The following is a 13,676-nucleotide window of genomic DNA, read 5'->3' as shown; positions in this document are numbered from 1 at the left end:
GATGCAACCAAACATGTTCCTCACACATAAAGGGCATCTTAACTGTGTTCTAGCAATAAATGCCTAAGAAAGTACAAAATGCATTATTCATCTCCGCTTGCTCCCTTATCATAGCCCGTCTGCTGCTGAGACCCTCAACCCAGCCTTTTTCACCTCCAGATATAACTATTCCATTGCTCACCTGACCATCTCCCATTCTTCACCCTTCCTAACCTTCAGCTGATTCAAAACACTGCAGCCATTATCCGACATGGCACCTCCCATCGACCCATCACCCCTGTGCTTTCTGACCTACAATGTTTACAGACCTCAACGTTTCAAATTTAGACTCTCATCCTTGTGTTTAAATTCCTTCAAGGCCTTTCCCCTCTCTACCTCTGTAACCTCCTTCAAGCCTCCAGTGCTTTCCCCCTGAACTTTCCATTCCTTTGACTATGGCCTCTGGTGCATCCTTCACTCCTTTCACTCTACTATTGGTAGCTGTGCCTTCAGCTGCCTAAACATTGGACCTTCCTCTCTAAACTCCTCCAACTCTCCACCTCCCTCTCCTACCTTGAAACCCACCATTTTGGCCATGCTATTGGTCACACTTCCAAATATCTCTGGCTCGACACCCTATTTTGATTGTTCCTTTTTGAAGCACCTGGGAGTGTTTTTCTACATAAAAGGCACTTTATGAATGCGTTATTGTCGTAATGCTGACAAAGCAGGCATTCTGAGCAATTGCCTTCTGAACAACACCTGACAAAGGTCTTGCACTCAGCAGGTCTTTTGTTCTCTCTGTCATGCACGGAAGGAACCGTGATGAAATAAACAATGACATGAAAGAATTATGAATTAAAAAGTCAACTGTTAAACAAAACCACAAGAACATGAACACTTGCACCGCAGTCAAAATGGAGTAACAGTCTCTTCTGTACTGGAAATCAGCAAACCTGTCTGAAAAGATGGAACTCCTTAACCTCATCTGAAGTAGCTCTAGGGAGAACCCCCTTGAAATTGAAAGGAGCACTATTTCATATAATGACTTTTATTGACATGAATGAACTAACAAAGGATTCTGGAAACAGACTGACTCACTGCCCAAACCAAGATGAATATATGTGAATTAGCACCATGTAAGCAGAATGGTCCCCATTCAGACATCAATTGATAGTCATGGTTACACATCCTGGTCCATTGTGTGGTCACTGTGTGATGGATTTTTACCTTAAAAAGGTAGCTCTCTGGAGAGAGAAGGGAAATCAAACCAACACCTTCAGAAAGCAGTCTAGCCAAAGCTATGCAAAAGATCCAGCCAAGCAAGAACAAGAACTTGTTATAAAAGTGCTTCCATTTTTTGTTAAATATTTTTTGAGGACTCATATTTAAATTGTAGACATGGATTCATTTTGGAAGGCTGAACATTTCATAGATGCTGGACTTTGTTTTAACAACAAGAAATGCTGGAAATACTCAGCAGGTCTGACAGCATCTGTGGAGAGAGCAGAGTTAATGTTTCAGGTCAGCGACCCTTCATCAGAACTGGCAAATATTAGAAATGTAATAGGTTTTAAGCAAATAAAGCAGGCACGGGGCAAGAGATAACAAAAGAGGTGTTCATAGGACAAGGTCACAGAGAATAACTGACCAGAAGGTCATTGAGCAAAAGCAAACGGTATGTTAATGATGTGGTGAAAGACAAAGCGTTAGTGCAGAGAGCCAAGCGTTAATTGACAGAAAAATGAACAGCCCTGGCCCAAAGTACAAACATGAAAAAAAACCAGTGGTTAGGCACAGTAGAAAAAAACAAAAAATAAAAAGGGGGGCCCGTTATGCTCTGAAATTAGTGAACTCAGTGTTCAGTCCAGCAGGCTGTAGCGTGGCTAATCGGTAAATGAGATGCTGTTCCTTGAGCTTGCGTTGATGTTCACTGGAACACTGCAGCAACCAATCTGTGTTTGGTCTCCCCAATGTAGAGGAGACCACATTGTGAGCAGCGAATACAGTATACTAAATTGAAAGAAGTTGTTTGTTTGTTGTTGAAAGTTCACTGAAAGGACATTTAAGATGTTGTGTTTGAAAAGAACCTTTACTGGATATCACATGCCTTAAGATAAAGAACAGAAACCTTGGTGACTTGGGGGAGATGTTTACAGAGAAATGACATGTCAAGATTTATGAGGGTCAGGAGGTGGTTTCGCTTCTGAGATATTGCTTTTTTTTTGTAAAAGAGCTCTGCAGAGAAAATTTCTTTATTTGTCTTTGACCAGTGTGTGGGGAGTATTTAAAAAGGGAACTTTCATATTTCAATCAGTGTTAATGCTTTGCTTCTTTAATGGTTAAGTCTTATTTTATAATAAACTGATAGTTTTGTAGTTTATTAAAGAAACCTGGTTGCATATTTTATTCTGGGATAAAGAGTAGAATATATGATTAACTGTATTGGTAACTGGGCAAACATTTAAATATATGTTGTGACCTGTGGAGAAGTGGAACTAGAAAAGACAGTGCATTCCTCCCACCTTGGCTGAACAACCACCACAGCAGAGACATCACAAAGTGAGTTTAAGACTCTCCAAATGTGAAGGTAACAACATCCACACCACCAGCTTTGTACTGAGTTGTAACCACTGGAACACCTCAAAGAAGTTCAAGGCTATAAACACCTGCACTTTAAAAAAAGACTTTCCGCCTAAGACGATTCAACAGGTTTACTGTAAACTACGAACATTTATCTCATTTTGGACTTTAAACTATATCCTACCCTTTTTCTCTCTATCTATCCATTCTTGTGTGAACGAACGTATGTGTGGTTGAGGTTGCGACCATTTCGGGAATTATGCAAAAATAGTTATATTTTTTAAACCTACAAGAAAACCTGCCATTTGTCTGTTTATTTGACCCAAAAGACACTCAGGGGCTAATGTACCTTTTCACAAAACACAACTGCGGTCAGTTGGGAGGTGAACAGTGGGAACCACCCACATCCCTTTCCACCTGTCCATTAACATTTTTTTTGGTGGCTTACCAATGCCTTCGATTCCCCCCCAGTCTGCTGCCACTGGCTGCGCCTTCTGAGAACCAATTGTAGGAGAGTTTCCAAGTCGTGCAAAACAGCACAAGTATGAGAAAATGTCATGAAGTGCTGCCACAATCTGCAGAGTCTGGTACAAGGCTTTCTGACAAACCTTTGGGGTGGGAGGTGGGAGGAGACAGAAGGAATCAAACATGTCAGTTTTCAAACTTTTAGCAGACAATCTCACTACACTATAGACAATATACACAAATAAATTGTCCTAACATTTCAACTCAGTGATGCTCATCCAGCAATCCTGGATGTATATAAAAAAAGGACAAGTTAATTAAATTTTAGTAATATCATGTAGGTAAAAGTGTTTTTAATTATTAATTTCAAAACTAAACTACCAAAAAGAAGCAAAAAAAAGTTCACTGAAGAGGCTCTTGGATTATTGTGAATGGTTTGAGGGAATGGTAAAATGTCATCTACGGGCCAGAAGAGTAACCACTAAAAAAGAGGGCTAACCCGTTAAGATGTGCCAGCTTACAGTGAATGAATGTGATATCTGCTATACACAATATCTATGGAAGAACATGCAGTAGATTGTATTGATTTGGGAAAGGTGCCAAGGTAAGCAATGAGGATAACTTTTAATTATCTTACATAAGAACATAAGAAATAGGAGCAGGAGTAAGCCATTCGCCCCCTTGAGCCTGCTTTGTCATTCAATAAGATCATAGCTATCTGATTGTGGCCTTAACTCCACTTTCCTGCCTGCCCTGCATAACCCTTGACTTCCTTGCAGATCAAAAATCTGTCTAACTCAGCCTTGAATATATTCAATGACCCAGCCTCCACTGCTCTCTATGGTAGAAAATTCCAAAGATTAACGACCCTCTCAGAGAAGATGGGAGACCCCTTAATTTGAAACCGTGTCCCCTAGTCCTAGATTCGCCCACGAGGGGAAACATCCTCTCATCATCTACCCTGTCAAGCCCCCTCAGAATCTTATGTTTCAATAAGATCAGTTCTCATTCTTCTAAACTCCAATGAATATAGGCCCAATCTGCTCAAGCTTTCCTCATAAGGCAACCCCTTTATCCCAAGAATCAACCTAGTGAACCTTTTCTGAACTGCCTCCAATGCAAGTATAACCCTCCTTAAATAAGACCATAACTGTACACAGTACTCTATGTACGGTCTCAGAAATGCCCTGTACAGTTGTAGCAAGGCTTCCCTACTTTTATACTCCACCCCCTTGCAATAAAGCCCAACAGTCCATTTGTCTTCCTAATTAATTGCTGTACCTAAATGCTAACTTTTTGTGATTCATGTACGAAGACACCCAGATCCCTCTATACTGCAGCATTCTGCAGTCTCTCTCTATTTAAGTAATATTTTGCTTTGATATTCTTCCTGCTAAAGGGGACAACCTCATATTTTCCCACATTGTACTCCATCTGACAAATTTTTGTCCACTCACTTAACCTATCTATATCCCTTTGCAGACTCTTTGTGTCTCCTTCACAACTTACTTTCCTACATACCTTTATCTCATTAGCAAATTTGGCTACAATACACTCGGTCCCTTCATCAAAGTCATTAATATATACTGTAAATAATTGAGGCCCCAGCACTGATCCCTGTGGCACTCCGCTGGTTATAGTTTGCCAACCTGAAAATGCCCCATTTATCCCAACTATCTGTCTCCTTTTTTTTTCTTTCATGGGATGTGGGTGTCACTGGCAAGGCCAGCATTTGTTGCCCATCTCTAATTGCCCTTGACAACTGAGTGGCTTGCTAGGGCAGTTAAGAGTTAACCACATTGCTGAGCTTTCAGAGTCACATGCAGGCCAGGTTAAGGACAGGTTAAGGACAGCAGGTTTTATTCCCTAAAAGACATTCGTGAAGCAGATGAGTTTTTACGACAATCGAAGATAGTTTCATGGCACAATTACTGAGACCAGCTTTCAATTCCAGATTTTTAAAAATTCATTCATTGAATTTAATTCCACCAGCTGCCTTGGTGGAATGTGAACCCATGTCCCCATGGCATTAGCATGGGCCTCTGGATTACTAATCCAGTGATATTACCACTACGTCACCGTCTCCCCCTCCTGGTCGTTAGCCAATCCTCTATCCATGCTAATGTATAAACCCCCAAAACCAAGAGTTCTTATGTTGTGTAGTAACCGTTCACGTGGCACCTTACTGAATGCCTTTTGGAAATCCAAATACACTACATCTACTGGTTCTCCTTTATCCACCCTGTTTGTTACATCCTCAAAGAACTCTAATAAATATGTCAAACACAATTTTCCTTCCATAAAACTATGTTGACTCTGCTTGATTGAGTTATGATTTTCTAAATGTCCTGCTACTATTTCGTTAATAATGGATTCCAGTATTTTCCCAATGAACAGATATTAGGCTAACTGGTCTATAGTTTCCTGCTTTCTGTCTCCCTCTTTTCTTAAATAGAGGGGTTACATTTGCAGTTTTCGAATCTGCTGGGACCTTTCCAGAATCTAGAGAATTTTGGAATATTACAACCACGCATCCATATCCCTGCAGTCACTTCTTTTAAGACCCTAGGATGCAGGCCATCAGGTCCAGGAGACTTGTCAGCCTTTAGTGCCATTAGTTTTTCTAGTACTTTTTCTCTACTGATAGTGATTGTTTTAAGTTCATCCCTCCCTTTTGCCCCTTGATTTTCTACTATTCTTGGGATTATTTTGGTGTCTTCTTCCATGAAGGCAGATAAAAAATACTTATTCAAAGTCTCTTCTATTTCCTTGTTTCCCATTATTAATTCCCCAGTCTCATCCTCTAAGGGACCAACATTTACTTTAGCTTCTCGCTACCTTTTTATATACTTGTAGAAGCGTTTACTCTCTGTTTTTATATTTCTTGCGAGTTTACTTTCTTACTTTAATTTCTCCCTCTTTATTTTTAGTCATCCTCTACTGGTTTCTAAAATTTTCCCAATCTTCTGGCCTACCACTAATCTTTGCAGCATTGTATGCCTTTTCTTTCAATTTGAAACCATCCTTAGCCACGGATCGTGCATCCTTCTCATAGAGTCTTTCTCATTCGAATATATCTTTGTTGAGCTATGAAATATCTCACTAAATGTCTGTCACTGTTTCTCCACCTGTTACCTTTTAACTTATTTTCCAAGTCCACTGTGTTCATACCTTTGTAATTGCCTTTATTTAAGTTTAAGACACTAGTTTCAGACCCAGGTTTCTCACAGTCAAACTGATTGTGAAATTCTATCATATTATGATCACTCTTGCCGAGAGGATCCTTTACTATGAGAACATTAATTAAAGCTGTTTCATTACACATTAACAAGTCTAAAATAGTCTGTTCGCTGGTTGGTTCCAGAATGTATCATTCTAAGAAATTGTCCCAAATACACTCTATGAACTCATCCTCAAGGCTATCTTTGCCAATTTCATTTGTCCAATTTGCCCATGATTATTGCAGTACCTTTCTTACAAGCCCCATTATTTCTTGATTTATACTGTGTCCTACAGGGTGGCTACTGTTAGGTGGCCGATAAACTACTCCCACCAGTGACTTCTTTCCTTTGCTATTTCTTATCTTCACCCATGGATGGATCTCATCCTGAATTAACAGAGCTACCTCACCTTCTTTTCCTTTCTTCCTATTGTTTCAAAATGTCAAATACCCCTCAATATTCAGTTCCCAGCCTTGATCACTCTGCAATCATGTCTCTGTAATGGCTATCATATCAAATACATTTACTTCTATTTGTGTTATCAATTCATCCAATTTATGAATGCTGTGTCCATTCAGATAAAAAGCCTTTAATTCTGTCTTTTTACCATGTTTCCCTACTCGGACCTTATTTGCTGGTGAACACTTATTTTTGTACGTTCTGTCCCTGCCTGTCACACCCTGGTTATCATTACCCGCATCACTAGCCTGCACCATTGCCTTGGCCATTCTTGTTATCTTTCTAAATCTCCCCTCAGGTGAACCCTCTCCCCGCTATTTAATTTAAATCCCTCTCTACAGCCCTAGTTATATGATTCGCCAGGACACTGGTCCCAGTATGGTTCAAGTGAAGGCCATCCCAACAGTACAGCTGCCTCTTTCCCTAGTACTGGTGCCAATGCCCCATGAATCAAAACCCATTTCTCCCACACCAATCTTTGAGGCATGCATTCAACTCTCTGATCTTATTTGCCCTATGCCAATTTTCTCATGGCTCAGGTAGTAATCCAGAAATTATTACCTTTGTGGTTCTGCTTTTTAATTCAGCTCCTAGCCACTCACAGTCCCTTAGCAGAACCTCTTTCTTAGACCTAACTAAGTCATTGATACCTACATGGACCACGACAACTGGATCCTTCCCCTCCCACTCCAGGTTCTTCTCCAGTCCCGAGGAGCTGTCCTTAACCCTGGCACTGGGCAGACACAGCCTTCGGGACTCATGCTCTCAGCTGCAGAGAACAGTATCTATTCCTCTATCTGTACTGTCCCCTACTACAACTACATTCTTTTTCACTCCCCCCAATTGAATGGCCCCCAGCACCACGCTGCCGTGGTCAGCTTGCTCATCCTTCCTGCAGTCCCTGCTCTCGTCCACACAAGCTGCAAGAACCTTGAACCTGTTGGACAATTGCAAGGGCTGAGGCTCCTCCAGTGTTACCTTCTGTATCTCCATACCTGCCTCACTCGTAGTCACACCCTCCTGTCCCTGACCATGGACCAAATCTGAAGTATCTATCCTAAGGGTGTGACTGCCTCCTAGAACAAAGTGTCCGGGTAACTTTCTCCATCCTTGATGCATCGCAGTGTCCGAAGTTCGAAGTTCCTTGAGCTGCAGACACTTACTGCAATCACCTACCTGCTTACCTAATTAATGCCTCTGGACTTCAGCTCTCAGGTTTCACTGTGTCCCACTCTTACATTGCTATATATAGATATCATTGTTAATTATCTTACATGGCTATAATGACTTACATGGAGGGTGCAGATACCATACTTGTTTGCCTGACTAATTCCAGGGAAGAGGTTTGATAACCTGAATTTATCTAGTTATGTCCTTGAGCTGGAGTACAAATGAGAGGTAAAGAAGATACTTCAGGAGTTTTACAACACATTACAATAGGTTAAAAAAGAGAGGCAAGAGCAAAGTTGGTGAAGAAATGGCCACTGATGTTGCAGCAGAGAAGAACAATATTTCAATCAGAGGAATGGAGGGTTTTGAAAATTGATATCAGTTCGCTGGCACAGGCAGCTAATGGAGCCTGACAAGAATAAGGGCCATAAGTCTGTGAGGATTTGCATGGGAAAAGGGAGTAGTGGATGGGAAACCAATCAGGATCTTGCTGGGACAGATGGAGTCAGATGCATGCCAGAGAATTGTGGAGCAGAATGATTTATTTAGAGTACAGGCCAAAGGAGGGAAGTCAAAGTCAGAAGTGCCTGGAAAGTACCTGACACACGGAAAATCACAGTTATTAAAGATTGAACATCAATGACCTTCCCTTCCTCATAAGGGCAGGACTGGGGCTGTTAGCTGTCATTTCTACAGTGTTGACTCCATTCCCCACTCCTCCAATAATGAAGCAGCCCATCCTGGCCTACAACAGGACCTGAACAACATCTCAGCTTGGGCTGACAAATGGCAGGTAATGTTTACACCACTAAATTTTTTATTTTCAAAAATATACTTTATTCATAAAAATGTGAAAAAATACATTACAAAACAATTCAAATTGGACATTTCATAATGTGCAATAAAGATCAGTTTCTTTTGATACACAACGTGAGGTGCCTCACTACTCTTGCCATTCCTTTTTATTTACAATGTACATTTGCATTACATACCAAAAAACATTCTCTGGTGCATACAGCCCGAGGGGTTTTACACGGGTTCCAGCTCCACGGGAGGGCCTTTCACAGTGGCCTTTCCCCACTGAGTCTTTGTGGCGGCTGTATCAAGCTTGAATGCGCCCCTCAGCCCTTAGTCCTGGACCTTGAAATGTGCCAGTCTGCAACACTTGGTGGTGGACAAATCTTTGCATTGGAAGACCAGCAAGTTTCAGGCAGACCAAACTGCGTCTTTCACTCAGTTGATGGTCCTTCAGCAACAGTTGGTTTATCTTGGTAGGCGTCTCTGGAAACAGCCCGTAGAGCACCGAGTTCTGCATTACGGCCCTGCTCGGGATGAACCTGGACAAAAGCCACTGCATCGCTTTCCGGACCTGCTTCGCAAAGGCACATTCCAGAAGGAGGTGGATGACGGTGTCTTCCCCACTACTCCTTGAGGGTAGCGTGTGGAGGCAGTGACACTTTGGACATGCAGGAAGGATCTGACGGGGAGGGTCCTTCTCACCACCAGCCATGCTACATCTTGATACTTGTTTGAAAGTTCTGGCGATGAGACATTCTGCAAAATGAGTCTGACAGTCTGTTCAGGGAACCATCCTACAGGATCCACCATCTCCTTTTCCTGCAGGGCCTCGAGGACATTACGTGCGAATCACTGCCTGATGGACTTGTGGTTAAAGGTGTTTTTCTGTCCAAACATTCCCACGAGGGATAGGTAGTACAGGATGGAGCATTCTGCAGCGATGTGGCCAGACTCATCCTTCGCAACACCGAGGACAGATAGAAACTCAGAATGTAGTGACACTTGGTGTTTGCATACTGGGGGCCTGTGCACAGCTTGATGCAGCTGCAGACAAAGGTGGCCATCAGGCTGTGTGGGACATTGGGTATGTTTTTTCCCCCTTTATCTAAAGGTTTGAACATCATGTCCCTGCGGACATAGTCCAGATAAAGCAGCAGATAGCTCGGGTGACCGCTCTTATGCCCACATCCTTCCTAACTGACTCCGAACTGACTCAGCAAAAAGTTCTATACAGAAAACAAACAAGACGGGGAGAAAGGATAGTCCTGTCTGATTCCAGGTTTGATCAGAAAAATTTCCAATTTCCACTACGCTATTGATGTTTGTGTAGAACAGTTAAATCCAATTGTGGATTCCCTCCCCAAAACCCATTTTGGAGAGCACATCCATCATGTAGGTGAGCAATATCCTGTCAAACGCCTTCTCCTGGCCCAAGCTGATGAGGCAGGTGTCAACCCCCCCTGTCCTGTACATAGGCAATCGTATCCCTGAGCAGCACTGAGTGCAGTACAGGTCTGATCGGAGTGAATCACCAACTCCAGAGCAGACTTGACACGACTGGCAATGACCTTGGACAGAATTTTGCAGTCCACATTATGCAGTGAGATGGCCGCCAATTTCTGATTTCCGCCCTCTCCCCCTTTCCACTTGTAGATCAGGGTGATGCCTTTCTTCACGGATTCTGACATGCTGCCAGCCAGAAGCATGCTCTCGTACACTTCCAGCAGGTTTGGGCCAATCCAGTGCCACACAGTTGAATACAACTCGACCGGTAAGCTGTCACTTCCGGGAGTTTTATTCGTCTTGAAGAATCTGATGGCCTTTGTCAGCTCGTTCAGAGTTAGCAGTTTGTCCAGACTCTCCCACGTGCTGACATCTAAGACCTCCATGATAGAGAACAGGAAGGATGGGAGACTGTGCTGTCTGTGGGCTTCAGTTGGAGAGCCCAGCATAAAATGATTGGTTAATCCTTAGTACGTCAGACTGTGATGACGTTACCAGGCCGTTTCCTTCAGGCTGCTGATCAAAGAGCTGTCTCTCTCTCTCTCTCTCTCTCTCTGTGCACCTTTGGGAAGAAGAAGCGCAAGCATGTCTCATCCTGCTCCGTGGAACAGACTCTGGACTGGAAGATGATCTTGGAGGTCTCCGCAGCAAAGAGCAAGGTCAGCTGGCTCTTCACCTCTTGGAGATCCTCCTTGACCTCGATGCTCATCGACTGCAGCAGAAGCAGATTCAGAATGCCTTTCTGGAGTTGGGACATTTCCCTCTGTCACTCTCTCACCCTCTGAACCCCATTGAGGATGAAGAACCTCTTGATGTTCACCTTGATTGCTTCCCACCAGTGCGCCGGAGACTCAAAGAGGGATTTCATGGTTCTCCAACATTTGTAATCCCTTATGAGTTACTCAATGTTCTCTGCGGTCAACAGTTTTATGTTCAGCTTCCATGTCCCCCTGCCAATCCTCTTATCATCCTGTAAGTGACAGTCAGCCAATAGGAGGCAGTGGTCAGAGAAGATCACCGGCTTGATGTCAGTGGAGCTGACCATGATTGCATGTGACACAAACAGGAAGTCAATCCTGGAACGGACAAACCCGTCCGGTCTTGACCAGGTGTATCTACGCTGTGCTCCGTCTGCAGGCTTGCTAAAGACGTCGTGCAGCTTGGCATCTTTTACTGTTTCCATCCAGAGTCTGGACTGTCAGCCCTGCTGGATCATCCAGCTGCATTGATGATGCAGTTGAAGTCACCACCTAGAATGAGTGGCCTGGATGTCGCCAGCAGCAGTGGGAGCTGTTGGAGGATGGTCAGCCGCTCGCTGCATTGAACCGGGGCGTACACGTTGATTAACTGGAGCGGAGCATTTTTGTACATTACTTCTGCTACAAGGAGGCGACCTCCTAAACTTCAGAGATGGTGAAGTTGCCTCCGCGCAGCAGAATCCCCAGGACAGAGGAACGGAATCATTTCCCCCGACCAAATCAATGGCCCGTGGGACCACCATTGCGACCATTGCCTGTAAGTGCTGAGGTGCGGTATCCCACACTCCTGCAGAAACAGCAGGTCAGCTTTGACCTTCGCAAGGTAACCCAAGGTCGAAACACATCGAGTAGTGGATTTAACACTACGCACTTTCATGGAAGCAATCTTTAAACCCATTAAGACTGTATGTTGCTTACCACTCCAGGCCCAGTCCTTGGGTATGTTTCTGTACAACCATAGTGTTCACAAACTGTTGCACAGTTGTTGGGCTCAGAAACTGTCCTGGTCACTCATGGGCTGTTTGTTCTGCCGGGATGACATTGGGGGGGGTGGGGTCTTGTAGGCAGCAAGGTTTGGGCTGTCCTCTGCTGGTAGTGTCTCTCCCCTCTACTCCTCCTTGAGGACGTTTCAGCTCCCAGAGTTGGGATGCGCTGGGCCCTTTGCTGCTTCCAGCATTTCGGAGCTGGGGGGGGGGGGGGGGTCTTCTCTTCCAGCTCCTTTGTGTTCTGCCGCTTCTTTTGCTGGTGTTGTCTTTTCTGCCCTTCCTCATCCAATGAGGAGGAGCCGCTGTAGTCTGTTTCAGACATTAATCTCCTCATGCCACTGGTTTGGGTGGTGGCCTGTTCCCTTTTTTGGGCCTTCTTCATTGTGGTTTTCCTCTTGACCACTTGCCACTCACCCACTTGTCCCTTTGCTGGCTCCTCCGCCATTGATTCTATCTGCTGAGGAGGCAGCTCAGGGCACAGGGCTGGTGATTGGCAGCTTGCTGCAGCTCCCTCTTCTTTCTTCTCCTTGTCTTCCTTTGATAAATTTTCCTAGCTGGGGGACTCAGTGGGGGGAGGGTCGCTGGTCTCCTTTGCAGCACCATCAACATTCACTGTTCCTTCCTTGTACCTCGCCTTGGTTCTCACCGCCTGTGCGTAACTAAGGCAACGTTTTGGGAAGGTTTTGTAGAGGTGGCCTATCCCACCGCACAGGTTGCAGCACTTACTCTGCTTACAGTCGTTTGTCCGATGGCCTTCCTGCTTGCAGTTCTTGCAGAGCACTTGGCTGCCACATGACCAGATTTGCCACAGGTAGGACAAACTCTGAGTTGCCCTGCGTAGATCAAGTAGCCCCAACTTACCCCGAGGGAGGATGGAGGATGGCTCCATTGGCATCCACCTTCAAGGTTACCTTTCCTGCCACTTGCTGGTCCAAATCCCAAACGGGTCCTTGACCTCGGTGCTGCTGCTAGCCACCTCTACATACCTGGCCGAGGAAAGTGAGCACATCCACGACAGGAATATTGGGGTTGTAGAGGTGGATGGTCACCACAGGGTTCCGTTGCGATGGCAGTGTAAACAGCAGCTCCGCTGTGAGGATCGACAGCAGCAGTTGGTTTCCTCTCTCCTTGAAGATCTTCAGGAACTTCATGCATCCCTCCACGTTCTTGAATGTCACGCAGAAGACGTCTGTAGCTTCGAATCCACAGCATTCAAATCCACAGCATTCATAAAGGACTTGTTTAATGAAGAAGGTCCAGTCCATGGGTGCACTTCCTTCACTGTTTTTCACTGCCACCCTAACAGTATTACACACCCACTGGCCTGGAGCTCTGGCGCTGGTTTTAGCCATTTTTTGCTGGAAGTCTTCCCAGAATAGGCACCAAGACCCAAACAAACAGGAAAACAACAACCATGGGAGAACTCCAATCCTAAAGGGGTGAAAAGCTGAAAAATGGCGCTGAACCCCCCCAAAACTCAAAATAAAACGCACAACACTTGCTGCAGAATCAAGGTCTCTCCCCTGCCAGGTGAGATTTTTTTTATTTATTTGGGGGATGTGGGTATCACTGGCTAGGCCAGCATTTACTGCCCATCCCTAATTGTCCTTAAGAAGGTGGTGGTGAGCTGCCTTCTTGAACTGCTGCAGACCTTGGGGTGTAGGAAGGGAGTTCCAGGATTTTGTCCTAGCGACAGTGAAGGAACGCTGATATAGTTCCAAGTCAGGATGGTGTGTGACTTGGAGGGGAACTCG

General features: G+C 44.4%; 1 protein-coding gene across 1 annotated transcript in view; it reads right to left on the bottom strand.

Annotated features, from left to right (window-relative positions):
- LOC137367153 (coiled-coil domain-containing protein 162-like) overlaps nucleotides 1–13,676 on the bottom strand; it is an 85,103-nt gene that overhangs the window by 64,753 nt on the left and 6,674 nt on the right. Inside the window, exon 3 of the mRNA XM_068028590.1 lies at nucleotides 3,011–3,170. Within this exon, the coding sequence (XP_067884691.1) occupies nucleotides 3,011–3,170 (160 nt within the window). The remainder of the gene's footprint in view (nucleotides 1–3,010; nucleotides 3,171–13,676) is intronic.

This window comes from Heterodontus francisci, chromosome 3, assembly GCF_036365525.1.
Source record: "Heterodontus francisci isolate sHetFra1 chromosome 3, sHetFra1.hap1, whole genome shotgun sequence".
Lineage (NCBI taxonomy): Eukaryota > Metazoa > Chordata > Chondrichthyes > Heterodontiformes > Heterodontidae > Heterodontus > Heterodontus francisci.
The sequence above is the reverse complement of the archived record's forward strand: the minus strand, read 5'-3'. Positions and strand labels throughout refer to the sequence as shown.